The sequence below is a fragment of the Sarcophilus harrisii genome, chromosome 1 (assembly GCF_902635505.1).
Source record: "Sarcophilus harrisii chromosome 1, mSarHar1.11, whole genome shotgun sequence".
Taxonomy (NCBI): domain Eukaryota; kingdom Metazoa; phylum Chordata; class Mammalia; order Dasyuromorphia; family Dasyuridae; genus Sarcophilus; species Sarcophilus harrisii.
In genome coordinates, this window is record NC_045426.1 from 429159744 (window position 1) to 429179732 (window position 19989).

The 19989-nt window shown below is 35.3% G+C and overlaps 1 protein-coding gene across 1 annotated transcript in view; it reads right to left on the minus strand.

Annotated features, from left to right (window-relative positions):
• Positions 1-558: 558 nt before the first annotated feature.
• BCL2 (BCL2 apoptosis regulator) overlaps positions 559-19989 on the minus strand; it is a 217935-nt gene continuing 198504 nt past the window's right edge. The window contains exon 2 of the mRNA XM_031946177.1: positions 559-6426. Coding sequence (XP_031802037.1) covers positions 6292-6426 — 135 coding nt within the window. The 3' untranslated portion in view covers positions 559-6291. The remainder of the gene's footprint in view (positions 6427-19989) is intronic.

Sequence of the window (19989 nt, forward strand, 5' to 3'; positions counted from 1 at the left end):
CTGAGATTGTTGAGAGACAAGTTTGTAATCCTTGAAATACTTATCAATTCTCACCCTTTGGGGGAATTGCTACTTAGCATTTGCATGTCCTAAAGAAAAGGGCTGTTGGGGGCCAAATTGGTGAAAGTTAGCTTCAAAATATGACTTTTGAAGTTTTTTAGAGTCATCTGATATAATTTTATTTTTTTCATTTTCCACATTCATTCCCCGCCCCCCCCCCAGCCTAGTCATATCACATCAATGATAGAATTTCCAAACCCACAAATGATCTAGGCATGTGGCAGAGTGCAATCTAACTGGCAAATTCCTTCTTTTGGAGAGTGGGTATAAGCCACGTCCTTCTTCGACCTATCCAAGGAGCTTCAGTTTCAGGGAACACAAAGAAGCTGAGTATAAGGGGGCTTCACCTGTAAGGGAACATCACAGCCTAATCTCTAACGATATCATTATGACATCAGTACATAGTCAATCAGATTTAGTAGAGCTTTCTATTACGATCTTGTTCAGTGGTGATTCATACTAGGGAAAGCTGACACAAACAAATTTTAAACAGGTACGTAACCAATAGCTCACAGTGCACTTTATTTTTCTTCTTTCACAATAATAACTGGACAGACACAACAAATTTAATGGCAATGTGATCTCCCCCCCAACAACTAATATAAAACAATGCCATTGTAATTAATGGTAGCGAACTGGAAAACTACTTTACTTTCCCATACATATATCCAAGGTACTGCATAAACAAAATTGCTTTATGTACAGTGATGCTGGTGATACTGAAAACTCAGCTCCCAAGTTAAAAACAGAAAACTTAGAGTAGTTCCTATAAAAATCAAAACATTCAGCATAAAATTGAATTATGTTTAAAGTTTAATTTAAGGATGAAAAAAAAGAGAATCCAAGCAAATAGTATTTGGATGTTTTGAAGGCTTCAAAAATTTTTAATGAATGCAGCTGTTTAGGTTCTCCAAATGAAATTAGATCACCTACTACTATTCACAATGCTACCCTGGCCAATATAAATGGAGATTGTATTACATTCCATCAAGAAAACTAGCTATAAACTTTTTCCCAAGGAAAGAATGGAAATACTTGGAGTTAATGACCACTTGCTAAATTAGAGTCAACTTGTAATAACACAGACTTAAAAATCAGCTGTAATATAGCCTCTCTGCTATATATTTGTAAGATTGTCCTCGTACCTTTATATAAACGATTAGGATACCAAGTTGCTGTTTCAGTCTTTTTGGTCATTGATATGCTGTCTGTTGTATATAGAGATGGCATGATTGACTATCAGCAGCAGAACAGACATTTTGGGGTTATTTTTCTGAGAGCAATGATGAGTTTCTTCTGAACTATTTACAATGTTCAGTTCCCATTGTGACTTAATTGTAAGGGCCCATACATTCAGTGACCATGAAAGAGAGTACCAGATCATAAAAGAGAGTGCTTCTTTTTTTTTGCATACTTCACTGACTGGTATCATTATTCCTCAATTTAATTAGAAAGAATTGTGAGTTACATTGCCAGCACTATCATGATGCTGTATGAAACTATCATGATAGCAAATAAGCAAAAAAGAAATGTCCCCACTCTAAGGCAGGCTGTGTCAATGATTATTCCACCAATTTAAACAAATGACTGTTTAAATACCTATCACATAGACTTGGAATGCAAACTTATATCCAGAATGTTAACTTTCAAAGGAGTTTTTTAAGCAAGACAATCATACTGAAATGAACTTTTAGGTCCACTGGTGCCAATAGAGCTGTATATGAGAGTAGTAAAATACTCTCTTATCATACTGGGTCATTATCATATGATATATTTAGCACTAACAAAGGTTCTATTTCAATTTTTCCATATTTACAGCAAATTAATCAGGTCCACTAATTCTGTAAAATATTTGTTAAGACTGATTTGTTTTCAGAACCTGATTTACTACTGTTAATCTCTTTCTTCCTTCCCCTTCCTCCATTATTACAATAAAACTCCTAAAAACACATATAATTCAAAGTAACAAGAATAATCTGATTAGGCTCTACATGGACTTGAATTTTAGACCTGTGTGCGTCTGAGTGTGTGAATATGTTGTTGTTTTTTTATGTGAACAATCACATTCATCTCCTATTGCTTATGACACCAAAGGACAGAATTAGAATCAGAGCTTAAACTCTGTTCCTTGATGTCCTTAGAAATATTTGTTTCCCAAAGACCTTTCTCTGTCTTTCACACAGCCCATGTAAATCATTCAATGTAAGTGATAAGAAAGGGTAACTAACCATAGCCACAACCTTGAAAGAATTCAATAGGTTAAATTGGGGTTTAAAGTGGAAATTCTTAATTATTTACTTCAGTGTAAATTAAGCATTGCTAGACTCTTGAAAATTTAGTCAGTCCTTCATGTCATGTTGCTGAGAAGTTCTGATTCTTCACTTTTAAACATAATTCTTATGTTTTTGATTTTTTGATTTTATAATCATTGCATCTGGTGCTGGGAAAAAAGGAAACAGTCTAAATGCTTGATGACTGACTATATAATTAAAAGCCATTTCTAAATAAATGGGCAAATCTGAAACTTACAAGGTGAAATGGAGAATTGAGGGCACACTCTTGTTTGTCTTTTGTTTTGTTTTGTTTTATTAGCTGGGTACTTGCTATATTTATGAACTCGAGTTTCCACAAAGAGAGAGTCTAAAAATAATTTTCTGTCCTTTTTGAATATTTTGGATGGTAGAGCTTGGTTGACTACCCAATGCAGCATTTTTTCTTCTTCTACAATAGTGTAAAAGTGTTGCTTTTCTATGTGAAAGACTTTTAAAGCTTTAGGAATTAAGGGTTTATTTATTCATGCGGACAGTGGAGTGTTCTTTCCCTCATAGCCTTTTCTTAATGTCAATGGACCCAGTTGAAAATATGTGTCTTTTATATCTCTGCCCTAGACAACCAATACATAGTATGAGGTATGTGTGTGTGTGTGTGTGTGTGTATGTGTGTGTGCATGCGTGTGTGCATGTCATAAACATTAGGTGTAAATGATTCAATGAGGGTATACCCAAAGGTATAGAGCTAGAGAACAATATCCTAGGAAAGGAGATGAAGAAAAAAATTTGATTAGTTCAAACTTTTATATACATTCATCATTTCTATATCTTTAACAAAAAGAAATGCATTATCAACTAGTCTCTGAGCAAGTGCAGGCATGGAAATACTGTACAATTCTAGAGTCAGGTGGCAAAAGTTTTTCATGGGGAATACCAGAAAATGAGATCCCCAATAGCAAGAGAAAACCAAACAAACATCAACCACCATGACTAATTTTTTAATATATATATATTTATATACACACATATATATACACACTTTACTCATATAGTGGGAAACCCAGGTTTTTTTTTTCAAAGGACAATAACAACAACAACCACAAAGACAACCAAACACCAATCAGACTTTATCTTTTAAATGTTCATCAGGTACTTCATATTACTTCTAAAGCAGCTTGGAAAATCTTGACACTTGGAGTGAACTACAAAACCAACTCCATGCAGGTGATCTTGTTGGCATAGCAGCACAGGGCTTTCAGTTCAATATTTGCCACTTTTGAAAATGTAAACCTTTCATAAAATAATAAAACATTTTAAAATTGAAACCAAAAAAATCATTTTATCTTCTTCACTAATTTGGTTCTGAATAATGACTTATAATTCATGCCATTTTCCACTCTACAAGTCTATTCTGTTCCAAATGTGAACCCATAAGTGCTACTAACTCTCATGAAAAATGACCTATTTAAATAAGCTCCTATGGCTTTCCTTGGTACCTATATTTAAATGGGTCATTTTGATGCAAGTCTAAAAGTTACACACTCCTAGGGCTAGAGTCTTAATTACTATAAGGCCCTAGAAAGTCTCTATCTTAGAAAATTCATGCAAATGAACCCCATGGTTATAGCTGAATGTGCACATTCTCAAATAACTTGAGTTACTAAACTCAGAATTATTCAGGTTAAATAAAACTATAAGGAACAAGGTCAGGGGTACAACAGCAAATGCCGTTTTGCTTTATTCCAACATTTCTGTTTCAAAGCATAGTACAAAACCTGTTGAGATGAATGCCCTCAAAAGCTACAGTTCCCTCTCCTTCAGCTGTCCGAGGTCCAAAGACTACAAGAGGCATTGTTAAGAGTTTCTGGAGAGTCAAAATACAAAACTTTAAATGGAAAATTCTCGTCCTTGCTAACAAATAGTGTAGAGGTCATAACTAAATTAAAAAAATTTTAAATGCTGAGATGCACATACCTAAAAAAAAAAAAAAAGCAGCTTTGAAAACACATCAACTACAGCATTAAACATTAAACAAAATACATTCCAAAGTTAATACAGATAAATGGTATATAATGCCATAATGCCTCAAAGGTATTTCATGTATATCACAAAGCGAAATCTAAACTTAAAATACAAATTCTTCTCTAGTTTATGAGCTGGAGGCTAGATCTCTTTTGAGATTCCTCAACAGTTTTAGCCACTGTTTCTTTTCTTTGCTCCCAGGATGTGCAGATAATCTCCAAATTCCACAACTGGAATTTTTCTCCCCCTTCCAGGTTTCCAAATAAGAACAAACAATAATAATGATGAGTTAATGAGTTTTCCCATCAAATTCCATAGGCATAAGTTAATTAGTCCATGACACTCCTTTTGACATTTCCCTTCTTTATTAAAACCTTCCTTTGAACCACATCAATATGTCAGAGCTCAGTCCCAAATACAGGCATGCTGTTTGGACAGTATTTGGTACAATTTACTGTTCCTCATCTGTCTGCCTTATTGAGATTGATTTAAAATCTGGATATAAAAGGGATTCAAGTCCTTTTTTTTTTTTAACCACATTCTCTCTGTGTGTGTCTCTTTTTTCTCTCTCTCCCTCCAACACAAAGGCAGCAGGGTTCCCCTTTTTTTGCCTCTTCCTGGACTGAATCAGTTTTCTAAAATTGTCAGGATGATCTGGGAGATGACTATGAGAGCTTTGTCTTCTTCGACGGCAAACTTAAGAAATGACCAATGTGGAAAAAATAGTTTTCGTCCCCAAATTCCACTTTAAATTGGAAAAATGAGCTTAAATTGATTTCATTATCTCCAATTTGATAAACAGGCCCTAATAGAGCCCACTTAGAGTTCTTTCTTGAATGGAAAAATGTTTATTTGCCAATGGAATTCAAAACTTTGTTAACTTCCAAAGTTTCAGAGACCACACTGCACTGTTTAGAAACCCTCATGGAGACCAGTGCCTGCATGGGAGTGGTTCCAGGAATGAGCCCACTTAGTTGGGACACAAGACAGGCCTGCAAGCTGCAGTCTTACCCTGGAGAAACAGGCACTTATGGTGTCCTGATGTTTCTGTGTGAGTAGTTCAAAAAAAAAAAACACCCTGATGCTGAAGAAATCACTGACATGTTGATTTCTTGATGTTCCAAAGGAGCCAGTTTCCTACTCAGATAGGGAGTATTTGGACTGACATATCTCTGAGTATCTGAATAGACAAATCAGTGTTTAAGGTATTGGATGATATTGTCTTAATCGTTAAAAAGCTGTCTCGGCACAATTGGTAGCTTAAAAAAATACTTTCATATATGATTTATGATTATATTTCCCATAGCTGTCCTGGGGAGGTGGAGGAAATATGAAGAATCTTAACGGACCATAAGTCTGCCCTCAAATTTCCTTTTCTTCTTGGATGGTGTGTGCACCATGCAAATCATAAGCAAAGTGTCATTTTTTTCCTAGCAGGAAATAATTCTATTTCCATGCAGGGCAAATAAATGCACATAAAATGCACCCCACCTCCCTATAATCAAGCAGCCTAAAAAAGCTCTTCCCCAACAGTAAGGTCCTTTGTCAGTTTGTTTGTTCTTCGGAGATTGAGTTAGTCCAGCCAACTCCGTCTAAAACAAATCAGCATTTATAGGCACAGGAGATTCTGTGTGGAGCCATAGTAAGAGTTACTTTGCTGTAAGCGGCAGAGTTTCTGAAGACAGGAGGTTACATGTAAATGTCTTAAATAAATAAATTTTTTTAATAATGTAAAAATAAATGATATTTCCCTTTGGCAGTAAATAGCTGATTTAATATTTTGCCCAGAAGTTTTTTTTTTCCTCCAATGTTTTCCTTTTTTTTTTTTTTAAAGAGACCACACCCAAATTTTATTATGGATCACTGAAAAAAAAATGCATACTATTTCTACAGTTTAGTGAGTCTTTTGCATATCTATCCATTGTGTGTGTTTGCTTATTCACTTGTGTCCTAGGTAGGCACCAAGAGTGATGCAAGCTCCCACCAGAGCCAGGCTGAGGAGAGTCTTCAGAGACAGCCAGGAGAAATCGAACAAAGGTCTCATGCTGTTGCCATATAATTCCACAAAGGCATCCTGGATAGGAAAAATGAAAAGGCAGAATGTCAGCAGGAATTAGGTCATACCAATTCAAAGAATCACAGAATCTTAGAGTGGGAAGTGATTTAAGTAGCCATTTATCTGCAGTTGTCCCAGTGTCCCTTGTACAACAACTGCAATAAGAAGTCATTTAGTTTGTGCTTGAAAATATGGGGGAGATCCACTGCTTCCCAAAGTGTCCAGTCTGTTTTGGGGGATAGCTCTAATTGCTAGGAAGTTTTTTCCTTATTTCGTCATGATTTGCATCTTTTCAAAATCCACTTGTTGCTCCTAATTCTTTCCTCTGGTTTAATCAATCAATCAATTAACACGTTTAATCCCTTTTCCTTATAAAAACCCTTCCCTCAGATGTTTTTTCTTGACGCTAAATGCCTCTAGTTCCATGGACCAATCAGATAAAGGCCATTTCTTTCGACTCAGTCAGGGCTCCTCAGTAAGTAATTTAGTCAGTGCTCCTCAGTAAGTAATTTAGAGTTCATTGTCCCCAAAGGAGTTGGATACAATAAAACAGCATTCAAGGCTATGTGAAACTGAAGATTCCAGTTATAATTTGTTGAAGTGATACCTACAGAGTAACCACAAGGAGCCCATGGATGGGAAGAGTTGCTTTCCCTGGGAAAGACAGTGGACGATTTCAAATTTTGGTTTGTATAAAAGGTGGCACAATAGCTTTCTACCCTGAACTTGTTGGGGAAATTTATAAAACATTCAATACTACATAGCTGCTGGAATGAAAGCACTTTGGGGACTGGGGTGGGGGGGAAGCTTTCATCCTTTAGTTCTTTTGGACATAGATTTTGACAGTATATTCTATGGTCATGGGCAAGTTATGTATATTTGATTTCTCTGAGCCTAAATGTGCTCATTTATAAAATGGAAGGAAACTAGATTGCTCAGTGGATAGAGCACTGGGCCTGGAATCAGGAAGATCTGAGTTCAGATTTAACCTCAGACTGTGTGAATCCGGATGAGTCATTTAGTTTCTCTTTGCCTTAATCCATTGGAGAAGGAATGGCAAGCCACTCCAGTATGTTTGCTAAAAAAAACCCAAAAAACTCACAAATAGTGTGGTCACAGGGTTTCCAAGAGTTGGACACAACTGAACAACAACAAAATGGATTAATAATGCTCGGACTATCTACATTATAGCATTCTTGTGACAAAGGACTTTGCAAACATTAAAATAATATATAAATATGAAAATATAAAATTCAATGTAAAACTATGAGTTCTTTTCTTAATTCATCTAAGATTTGAGCAGGTGAAAGTTCTTTTAAATTTCATCTATCTAAAGGGCATCCAATATATTGGAATATTAGCATTTACAACTTTAAATACTTAACAGCAACAGCAATGCTAGTTTACATGTACATTTATTCAAGTATTTTAAGGAAAAGAAGAGGTAGGACCAAGTTAACAGAATTTAAATGAAAACATTTTTGTGGCAGGTGAAACTAAGACTGTTAATTAACATATCATTATATAATACATATGAAAATCATGAAAAATATGGCACTTTGGATTCTAAATAGTGGACTTATTATTGCCAAGCTTGTGAGCTAGAATCAGCTCTCTAATTTTAGTTCTTGACTTCAATACTGACTTTATTCAGACCTTGGGCCAGCTTTTTATTTTTTTCTGTTTCAACTTACTTGTAACTTGTCTCCAGTAAGTAAATTGTAACAGTTTCCAGCAAGCCTTGATGAAAGTTTTGAGCTACATTGTTAATAGATGTCCTTCAGATATAAAAATCGCATAATTGCCCCACTATCTATAGCAGGAAGGGCTAGAGCGATTAGGCAATTTACCCATATTCACCTAGCTAGACTTGGCAGAGGCAGTACCACAATACATGTTCACTAAGATACTTTGTAATCCCAACATCCCATGTGCACATTTTCTGCATGAGTCAAATCATGTTTCAAGGAGTGAAGATGGAGTTAACTGACTCATTTCCACTCTTACATGGTCAGTCAGCAAGGACTGGTCTCCGCTGTATTACAAAGTCAAGCTAAGTGAACCCACAGATCTCTGACTAGCAAAACCATGATTAGCCTAATCCTGATGAGAACCTAACCTGAATGAGCTAATTGACCACAAACAATTGGTTGCTGCAGCCTCCTAATTAGGCAAAGTTGCATTTTTGCCACAAGAGGGAGCAAAGACTCCCTCTAACCTTTTCCCACAGACCTTTCAATAGAAGTTGACTCTTAGACAATGGTTCTTAGGAGAAATGTGTATTTAAGATGCTCCATTTTCTAGGATGATGGTTTGGAATGGGTTTGTGGCCTATTTTTATTATCTATAGTGAAGTTATTTGAATATATGAAAGGGTAATTATCTCTTTTTTTTTCTTTGGTACCAGGCTTGATGGTTTTTAAGAAGTAATGACCAAACATGATCTCATGACAGTCTAGTGAGGCTGGCCAAACAGATATTATCATCCCCATTATACTGATAAGGATGCTAAAGATTGGAGAATTCTAAATCTTCCACACAGCGGGAAAGCCATGTCTTTAACTCAGGCGTTCCTGTGTAGTCTGATGTTCTTTACCTGTATGGAGGCACTATACCTTGGTGCCTCCACACAGGAGAAAGTTGGCTGGCATATGAATAGAGAGAAGGTCTTTGGGCAGGGAGAACCTCAGGACCCCACAGAAATCACTCTAGCTTCCCCACCACTGATTGGGGGAAGTCCAGGTTTTTTACAGTCATGGGGCTGCCTTGTTGAACTGAGTACTGATTAAAATGAAGCAGGTCATTGGCTAGGACTTGTAAATCATAAAATCTCAGAATTGGAAGGACTGTGAGATGGAGTCACAGAGGAAAATATGTTGGCTTTAAACTAAGAAAATTAGGGTTTGAATCCTGGCCTTGCATGTGATTATTGTGTGACATTAAGCAAATTATTTCTCCTCTCTGGGCCATAGTTTCCTTCTCTGTAAAATGGTGGACCAGATGACCTCTGAAATGCAGAGAATTTATCATTCTATGATTTTCTATAACTTAGAACAACCCAAATAATACTGTTATGCTTAAATTTGGAAGAAACAGAAAAGCAATGGTATTTTGTTGCGATGAAATTGGACCTCAACTAGACACAGTCATCATCTAAACCCTTGTTGTACTTGGAAGCAGATAAGGGTAAGGATGGGGATATTATGATGGAAGTTTAAATTTGAAAGAAATAGAAAAGCAAGGATAATATGAGGGAAGCTTAAATTTGAAAGAAACAGAAAAGCAATGGTATTTTGTTGTGATGAAATTGGACCTCAACTAGATACAATCATCACCTAAACCTTTTTTGTACTTGGAAGTGGATAAGGGTAAGGGTGGAGATAATATGAGGGAAGCCCCACCAATGTCATCACTTCCTTATTTAGAAGGGTACCCTGTGTTAGGTGCTATAGGAGTTCCACCTGTACTTCTCCACCCCATCTCTGTCCCTGGGGCTCTGCCTAGGGACTTCCCCCATATACCTCCTCTCTACCCCACCCCACAACATACACAGCCATAAATTACAGTCTGACCCTAGTCACATTCTAGATACTGAGTTTATTTCTAATATGTGTTACTGCTAATATATATATATATATATATTATATATGTATAATATACATATATATATATATTATATATATATATATATATCCCTTGGTGTTATAGATAAAGAATTATCTACTTATCTGATATAGCACATAAGAATGAATGATTCACATGGATGAAATGCTAAAAACAGATAATTAAAAGCCTCCTTCAGGCTTTTTAAAAGTTCCTATAGCTCTACCCCTTTCACTGGCCTCTACTCCAATGGGCTAACCTATTGAGTTTTTTTTTTTCTCTTCCAGGAATTCCACTGTATTAAAACTAATATGTTATAGGAACAAATCACAATTCTTAAAAGGATGTTTGCTGTCATGGAGATGGTCAGTGGCTGACAACTATATCACATTCATAAAATGATTTAGTCACATGTGTTAGCTGAAAATGATGTAAGATGCTCAGCTTAAAAATACTGAGATTCCTAAGGAATTTATAGTAGTAGTGTGTGGTATGACCTCAGAGAAGTCACAATCTTTCTGGACCTGGGTTTTTGCTTCTTGCAAAATGAAAAGGTTGGATTAGATCATCTTTAAGGGTTTTACAAACCATGATTCCTGTATCACAGTAAATCAGGCTTGGGTTTAGTTACTTACTATCAGCTAAAGAATAAAGTTTGGATATGAATGTTCTAAGAAGACATGTCAATAGTGATTTGTTATGTCTTTTTTCTTCTTTTTCAAACATTCTGATTAGGCCTATACCCAAAATTTGAATAGCCTATCATTAATTTTTAAATGTCAAAATTATTTAAAATAATTTTTTATCTATTTCATATACTAAAAGCAATGGAAAAGGGAAAAATACTGAATTTTTTTGACAAAATTCTACAAAGAAGGCATCACTTTCTCATGTTTTTCTTATTCAGATTTGTACCTCTTTCTGACTCTAAGGTGAAATTTTCTAGTACTTAATGCTAGGCAGAGTATGTCATTAAATAATCAATGACATTCTCAGTATGGTAGCTATTTCAGTGACACCTTCTTCTTCCATAAACTCTTGAGTTGGAAGATCTCTCCAAAAGCAGGAATTTAACAATTTTTGGTGCCACGGATATCCTGGGCAGTACGTTGGTAAATGTTGAATAACCTCCTCTCCCATGAACATACTTCAGCGTTTAAGCAGCATTATTAACATTTTCTCCATCATCTTCTTAAATCTAGACAATCAACAAAACAATAACTCAAGCCTTGATTTGTAGTAATTACAGATTTCCAAGGTATAAATGTTCATACTGATAATTTAAAAATATGTTGGTACACCCTGCTCATACCCAACTAATAAACATTAACTCTAATTTCCAATGGTAAATTTGCAAGGGAGCTCTCTATTATAGTGTAACTTTAGCATACAGTTTTTCATTTATCCTTATTAAATTTTTTTCTATGAAAACCATAAAGCCATATTGAAATATCAACTTTAAAAAATTATTAGTTTTTTTAAAGAATTTCATGCCTTCTAATTGGCTTAGGGCATATGCAAGGGAGCCAAAAAAAAAAAAAAATGAGACTATATTGAAAGGATATCAACTGTTAGGTAAAAGACATTATATGAGCCCATTGTTTCCGTTACCTTTTGGAATACTTCACATGGGATTCTGTATTTATGGGAAGAGAGATGCAGTGGATAGAAAACTGAACGTAGGGTCAGGAAGATCTGAGTTCAAATATGGCCTTTGGTATTTACTACCTGTGTAAGCCTAGACAAAGTCACTTAACTGTCTATCACAGTTTCCTCACCTGACAAATGGATATTATAATAACATCTACATCTCAGGGTTCTTATGAGACTAAAAATGATTTAATAATTGTAAAGTGAAAATTGCAAAATTAATCTTAAAGCATTATATAAAAGCTGACTAATTTTAAAGAAAGGGAAAGGAAAGGAATAGATCTATTCCTTTTTAAAATCTGGTCTAGACTAGTTCTGCCTCCCATTTCTTTCTTTGTTTCTTCCTTCCTTTTTTCTTTCGTTGTTTCTTTATTTCATTATTTGGTTTGTTTGTTTCTTTTGTTGTTTCTTTCTTTGTTTCTTCCTTCCTTCTTTCCTTTTATGTGAGGCAATTGGTGTTGAGTGATTTGCTAGGGTCACACAGCTAGTCAATGTTAAGTGTCTGAGGCCAGATTTGAATTCAGATTCTCTTGACTCTAGGGAGGTGTTTTATCCATTATACCCCCTAGTTGTCCCCTCCTACCTCTTTTATGTAGGTAGAATGTCATTATCTTCTTTTTAAGGGTAAAGGAATAAGTTTTTATTAAATACCTATTGAATTTACACCTAATATTTCCTTTGATCTTTGAAGCAATTCTATGAGATAGATGCTTTATTTTACAGTTAAAGAAACAGAGACAGAAGTTAAGTAGTTTGCTGAAGATCACACAACTAAGGAGGATACAATTGTGGTTCAGAAATTTAAATCACTTGTTTTAGGACAAGCTGATGATAGGAGTGAGAAAGAGGGATTGCCCTGCTCTTCTGCCTTTTATTCTTTTCAAATTTGGTTATAAGTATGTGTACCCAATCAAAAGGTTCATTTCTTTTAAATCTAAAGGAACTAAAGAAGAAATTCTAAGTGCCTAATAAGTTGGTAAACCTGGTGCTAATTTTACAAGTAGAAAAAAATCTTTCTTGTTTTTAAAGATTCTTTTCTAAATGTTCATGAAAGTACACTATTATCACTACTAAGTCCTATGTTCTAATCAAGATTACTTAGTGCATGCATAGTTGGAGAGAATTAATAAATAAATATTATATGTCTTACTATGCACCAACCACTGTGCAGAAAGAAAAAATCACAGAACGTCAGAGATAGAAGGGACTTCAGAAACCATGGAGTTCATTCTGTACCTAACTTGGAATACTTTTTACAGTATCTCTGATGAGTTGTCATTCAGCTTGCTTGAAATGCTCCTGTAAAGCGAAGCCTATTTCTTAACATTCTATTTTTGAACATTTCTATCTTTTAGGAAGGTTTTCTTCCATCAGGTCTAAATCTAACACTCTGTCCTTTAGTATGAGTGCTCCCAATTCTGTTCTTCAGAGACCAACAGTACAATTTTCTTCCATAGGACAGCCCTTCAAAAATTCAAAGAAAAAGAACTGGTATGTCCTTCATAAATCTCTCTAGAAGAAACATATGTAGTTATTTCTTTTTAAATTAAAATTTTATTCAATTATTTTTCTCCCTTCTTATCTCTTCTATCTTCTACTTGGAAGAAAAGAAAAATAAAACCATTGTAACAAAAATTCAGCAAGCAAAATATATGTTTGTATTGTCATGTCTGAAAACATATCTATTCCATCATCTCTGTCAAGACAATTCTCAGTTCTTTCAAATACTCATACAGTATGTGCTGTCTATACTTGTTACCATTCTGGGTGTTCTCTTCTGAATAATAGTCAAGCTTGTAGATTGTTCTTCCTAATGTAGGCTCAGAACTGAACATAACACATTAGATATGGCCTGGCATGAACAGAGTACAAAGAATTGTTGCTTTTCTATTATTTGGGACAGAGTGTGAACTTTTTAGCTGCCGTGTCTCCTTGTTGACTCATGGTGTGCCCAGAGTCAGTTAAAATTCTAAATCTTCTTCCTATGGCATCCACCACCACACCATGAAGTTGACTTCTTAATCTTTTGTAGAACTTTTCACTCATTCCTTTAAAATTTTATTTTTTATTATTTTAGGATCACAGAATTAGAGATGGAAAGACTTCAGAAGCCACATAGTCCAAGCTTCTGAGTCAAGCGACTCAGAGAGGTTAGATAAATCTCTCAAAGTCACATGGGTCCTAAAGAGCAGAATTGGGTTCTGAGCTGAGCTTTTATGATTAAATCAATCCATTGTTCTGATTTGTTAAGATCTTTTTTGAATAATTCTTTTGATAATCAATATGTGAGCTATCTTTCATAGCTTTGTATCATTTGAAAACTGCACAAGCAAAAGTTTGTGGCAGCCCTTTTCGTAGTGGCTAGAAACTGGAAACTGGATGCCCATCAATTGGAGAATAGCTGAATAAATTATGGTATATGAATGTTATGGAATATTATTATTCTGTAAGAAATGACCAACAGGATTATTTCAAAGAGGCCTGGAGAGACTTACATGAACTGATGCTAAGTGAAATGAGTAGAACCAGGAGATCATTATACACTGCAACAACAAGACCATATGATGATCAATTCTGATGGACATGGCTCTCTTCAACAATGAGTTGATTCAAACCAGTTCCAATTGCCCAGTAATGAAGAGAGCCAACTACACCCACACAGAGAACTATGAGAACTGAGTGTGTACCACAATATAACATTTTCACTCTTTCTGTTATTGTTTGCTTGCATTTTTGTTTTCCTTTTCAGATTTTTTCTTTCTAGATTCAATTTTTCTTGTGCAGCAAGATAATTGTATAAATATATATACATATATTGGATTTAAAATATAATTTAACATATTTAACATGTATTGGATTACCTGCCATCTAGGGAAGGGAGTGGGGGAAAGGAGGTGAAAATTTTGGAACAGAAGGTTTTGCAAGGGTAAGTGTTGAAAAAATTACCCATGCATATGTTTTGTAAATAAAAAGATATAATTATAAAAATAATGAAAATAAAAATAAATGTTAAAATTGTTTTTTATGGAACGGAGAAAAATAAAGTACTCAATAAATGATAAAAAAAAAAGAAAAGGAATTAGAATAGAAAAAAAAATTGTACAAGCTTGCTTCCTTTTAAACCACTGATGAAAATGCTGAATGATACTAAGTCAAGAGATCCCTGAGGCCCTTTGTTGGAGATCTTTTTCCAGATTGACATATGTGCAGATCTGGTCATTAACTGGACTCTCATTTAGTCCTTCATCCCTCCATCTTGTCCACAAGGATAACATGAGACATTTTGTCAAATGTTAGGATAAAATTGAAGCATCCTTTGTCTACAGTGCTTCCTTGATCTGTGAGTCTATTAACCCAATAAAAAGGGGAAATGAGGTTTGCTTGGCATGACTTCTCTTGGTTAAGTCATGCTGGTTTTTAGTGGTCACTATTTCCCTTTCTTAGTGCTCACAAACTGTCCTCTTAATAATATGCTTTAGAATTTGGCCAGGAATAGAAGTCCAATTCACCAGCTGATAGTTTTGCAGAATGCTTCCCTATGCCCTTGTTGAAAATTGGGATGTTTGCCCTTCCTCATGCTTGGATACTTCTCCTATTTCTCAAGATCTTTAAACATCAGCAGCAATGACTTGGCAAGTATACCTATCAGTTCTTCAGGAGCCTTGGGCAGAGTTAGTCAGGGCTTGGGAAACTGAAGTAACTGAGGGCAAGCATATATTTATCTTCTCACATAATTTGTGTTCTTACTCATTCATTTCTCATTCACAACATTTTTATTCCACTTTCCCCTCACCAAAGATAATTTTCCTTAGATAAGAAAAGAGACCTTTTCACTATTAATAACAATATCATCATCTCATTTATTCCCATCTTATCCCTAATTTTATTCTCCTTTTGCCCCTAATAGAGTTACAAAAACCTTTTTTTTTTTTTTTTTTTTTTTGCTGTTCTTAATAATTACCTCATTCTGAGGTTTAGGGCTTTGGGTTCCAATCTTAAAGTACCATGCTACTCCTTTGATAGGTTGCCTACCCTAATATTTACCCTGGTTCCCATTTTAAAAATTGGAATCTGAGTTGATTAATGAGTTCATTGATCACACACATTCATACTGGTTTCATTAGACAATTGGCGTTTTTCAGTCATTTAGTCATGTCCGACTCTGTGACCCTGTATGAGATTTTCTTGGTAAAGACACTGAAATAGTTTGCCATTTCCCTCTCCAGTGAATTAAGGCAAACAAAAGTTAAATGACTTGACCAGGTTTGTATAGCTAGTGAGTGTCTGAGTCTGAATATTAACTCAGACTCTGAGCCCAGGGAATCTATTCACTGAGCCATCTAGCTCATTGGACAATAGTCATGATTTCACTAGATAGGTGCCCCTTTTCCTCTTCAAAATAGAATAACTTCTATTATTCAAACATTAATTAAGTATACATGTTATTTCAAGTATTAAGCTAATCTCCACTGATACAAAAAAAAGGTACTTTGCTCTCAAGCAGCTCACAATCTCACTAGGCAGACAGCATGAAAACAACTATGTATAAATAAATTAAAGATATAATAAATTGGAGATCATAAAAAGAGGGAAGATACCAGAATTAAGGGGGATTGGGAAAGACTTGTGTAGAATAAAGTTCCAGCTAAAATGTGGGGCTTGAAGCAGGCCAGGAAAGCCAGGAGGAGGAAATAAGGAAAGTATTCCAAGACTGAGAAGCAACTAGTGAAAAAGCCAGGGTTAGGAGATGAGGCATCTTGTAGAAAGAACATAAATGAGGTCAATGTCACTGAATCACAGGTATGTGGAGGACTGTAATATAAAAGAGGGCTTGAAAGATGGTGATGCTGAGTTATGAAGCTTATGAAGGTCTTTGAACACCAGAAGATTTTATATTTGATCCTGGACGTGATAGGGAACCATTGACCTATCCTAAATGTGGGAGAACCTACGTGGGGAGAGGGTAACATGGTCAAACCTGAACTTTAGAACCTTAACATCTGAGTGAAAAATTGGACTGGAGTGGGGAAAAGACTTGGTAACACATTCCTGTTCCTTTTTGGCCATTCTCCCCTAAAGAATATTAGACCATTTGATTGTGCCAGTTCTTTTTATCAACCCCTTAAAATCTGCTTCATTTCAAGTGGTTAGTTTTACTCTATTTTTCTCCCTTGAACATCTCTATCATGAAGCAATGGCCATTTAACTCCCAAAGTTTCTGTCATTTCTACTTCAGCAACCAGTTCCTCTTTATTGGTCAGAAGCAAGTCCAGAATAGTAGTTCCTTTTGTCACTTCCTGTACCTTTTAAAGGATGAAATCATCATTAAGGCAAATCAGAATGCCTCAGCTGATCTCTGGCAGAGAAATGAAAGAGAGAAGAAAAGAGAAAGAGAGAAAGAGAAACAGATAGAGACAGAGACAAAGAGAGACAGAGAGAAACATAGTCACACACACACAGAGGGAGAAAGGAAGGGAAAGAGAAAAAAAGAGGAGGGAGAGAAAACAAGAGCTCTATTCAAGGTCTGTGATCTGTTTCCAGAGTACTTCTTATCTAATTCTTCCTTCTGTCTAGGTGGTTTGTAGCACACCCCTATGATAGCATTCCAACTGTTTTTCCTTCTATTGATTCTTAATCCAAATCCTTTCTTCTATGTTCCTACCCCTACTTGCCACTTTCTTCTATCTCCTTGCCTAAACATACTTTAATATCCAATGAGATTCTACCACTCTTTTATCTAGTATATTCCTTTTGAATAAAGCGTGCCCTTCTAGAGCCATATTGTAGTAGAAAGTCCTATCCTCTGTGGTATCTATGAGAGTAAATCTACTTTCTTGTCTTTCTAGTTTACCCTGTTTATTTATTTCTTGTCCTTTGAGCAGAGGCCAGGGAAGACATTTTCTCCCTCCCACTATTCCCACGGCAATGAATACAGGTATACAACTATTGACATACAGTTTTTATGGTCTATAAGAAAGCATAACATGCAATGACCAGGAAAACAGTAGAGCACTGTTCGTGCCATAGAAACAAAAGTTTCATAAGGTCTGATCCAAGTTGCATTAAATTAAGTTGTGAAAAAGGGAGAAGCAGGCCTGGTGTGCTCTGAGTGGGTGGTGGGTAGAGCAACATGAGGAAGTAAAGACTTCCTTTTTATACCTGAATAAAGCAGCTGGTGAGGAAGTGACTTTATTTCCCTCGTTATCATTGGTTTGACAGGATATCCTCTTCAGCCACATTGTGTTGAATGAAGGGCTGAGGGTTCCTTCTGCTGATTTAGTAATGCTTTTTGCTATTTTGTCCTCATCATGACTCTTCCCCTCACCCCCTCCTACTGACATTACACCAAAAATACTGATTCCATGACTTGGGGGGAGGGAGGTGAGACTGGGGAGAAAAGGGAAGGAAAAGGCGGGTAGGGGTTGAAGGTGGAGGGTCGGAAAGCATCCCAAATGCCTCACAAAAGAGGTTGAAGGACATGCGGCTGATTAGCCTGTACATTGGGAGAGAACCAAGCCAAGAGTTAGAAATTGAATGACTTTGCATTTTTCTAGAATCTGAACACTAGGGCTGCTCATAAATGCTTTCTCTATGAATGGTGGTTTATTTTAGAGACACTTTGGGGGCAGAAAGGGAAAGGGGTAAGTTGAATTACAGACCAATGGCATAAAATGGAAACCCTATGTCATTCAGGCTGGAACTAAAAACCTTGAGATAAAAGAACAAATACAAACTTCAGACTTCCATTGCAGTTGACCGTTTTTTATGTATTTAGCTATACAAACAGTAGATAAGTAGGAAAATAAGATCTAAATTAATCAAAGGGCTTAATGGTGGAAAGGCTTATCATTTAAACAATAAGCTGTTGTGTTCATTTTAGCTATATGCAACTCAAAAATAGCACTGAAAAGAAGCCTCCCTCATTCTTCAATAAAGTCTATTCCTACCAGGATGGTTCAGAGGATTCTCCAGTACCTCAATTTATGAAAGATTTTTGGCCACATATATCTGGATCCATGTCTTACTATCAAAGGACTTTTCAGGTATAGTTATTTTCTGTTTTTGATTATAAGTTCTATCTACAGAAAAAGGTCAACCATGAAGTCTGTAGGAGATTTTCAAACCATTGGGATAAGGGAGGAATAACTAGATGGATGATATGTTATTGATCTCTTCATGATTACTTAGTTTTTCATTCCAGTGTGGCAAAATTAACATGGAAATATAGGCAAACAAATGTATTTAAGAAGAAAATCATTTTAATGAGAGATGAACAATTGAATTATGATTAATAAAATGTGGTGGTAGAGTATGCTAAAAAAAAAAATGAAAAACTTAAAAGTGCAGGTTACTGCTAAGGCCTGAGGAATGATGTATTTAATCTTATTCTGTACCTAAAAAAATTCATGAGATATACTCTATATGTCAAATTAACAAAATAATATTACTCCATTTGGGAAAGCTAAGATTTTTATAGTTTCTTATAGGAAAAAAAGTTATACAAAAATAAGGTGTCACAGTTGTACATCTTAAGTTCATTGTCTAGAGAATGGTGGTGTTCTGAATATCTCTGAGACCTATTAATAGGTCTATGAACTCAAAATTATTTTCATTACAATATTAAGACATTATTTGTTTATTAAAATACTCCTCCATTTTCCAACTAGATGTCAATGTGAGTGTGGACTTTCTTGATACACTTCAACCAAAATTGCATGTTACCACAGATTGAACATGGAAGAATACATAAGAATCCATTTGGCTCCTGTTAAGCTAGATGTTAAAGAGATTTGTAAAACTATGGAAAATAATACTACTTTTATCACTAAATTGTTTTAGAAAATATATTTCATAGAAATTCATGTTAATAAGTAAGAAGTTTGTTCTTATTTAATGAATTGGCAAAGAAATATTTTTCAAATTTATGCATTTTAATTTCTAATGCAATAAATACCAAAAGATATAACTCATAGGAACAAAAGTACTTTGGGGTTCTCAATACTTTTTAAGAGTGTTAAAGGGTCCTGACACTGAAAAGTTTGAAAACTGCCGGTCTAGTATCACAGATCAGGATGCTATAGATAGATCTTAAGATCTCTTCTTAAGCCTCCCTCATTCTTCAATAAAATCTGTTGCTACCAGGATGGTTCAGAGGTGATCTTAAGATCTATAAGATCTATATGATCTATAAGATCATAGATCTTAAGCAAGAAGAGGCAATAGAGGTCATTCATTCTTAATTCCTTCATTTTAACAGGGAAACTGAGGCCTAGGCAGATGAAACTCTTTACCCAACATCACACAGAAATAGGATTCAGTATTAGGCCC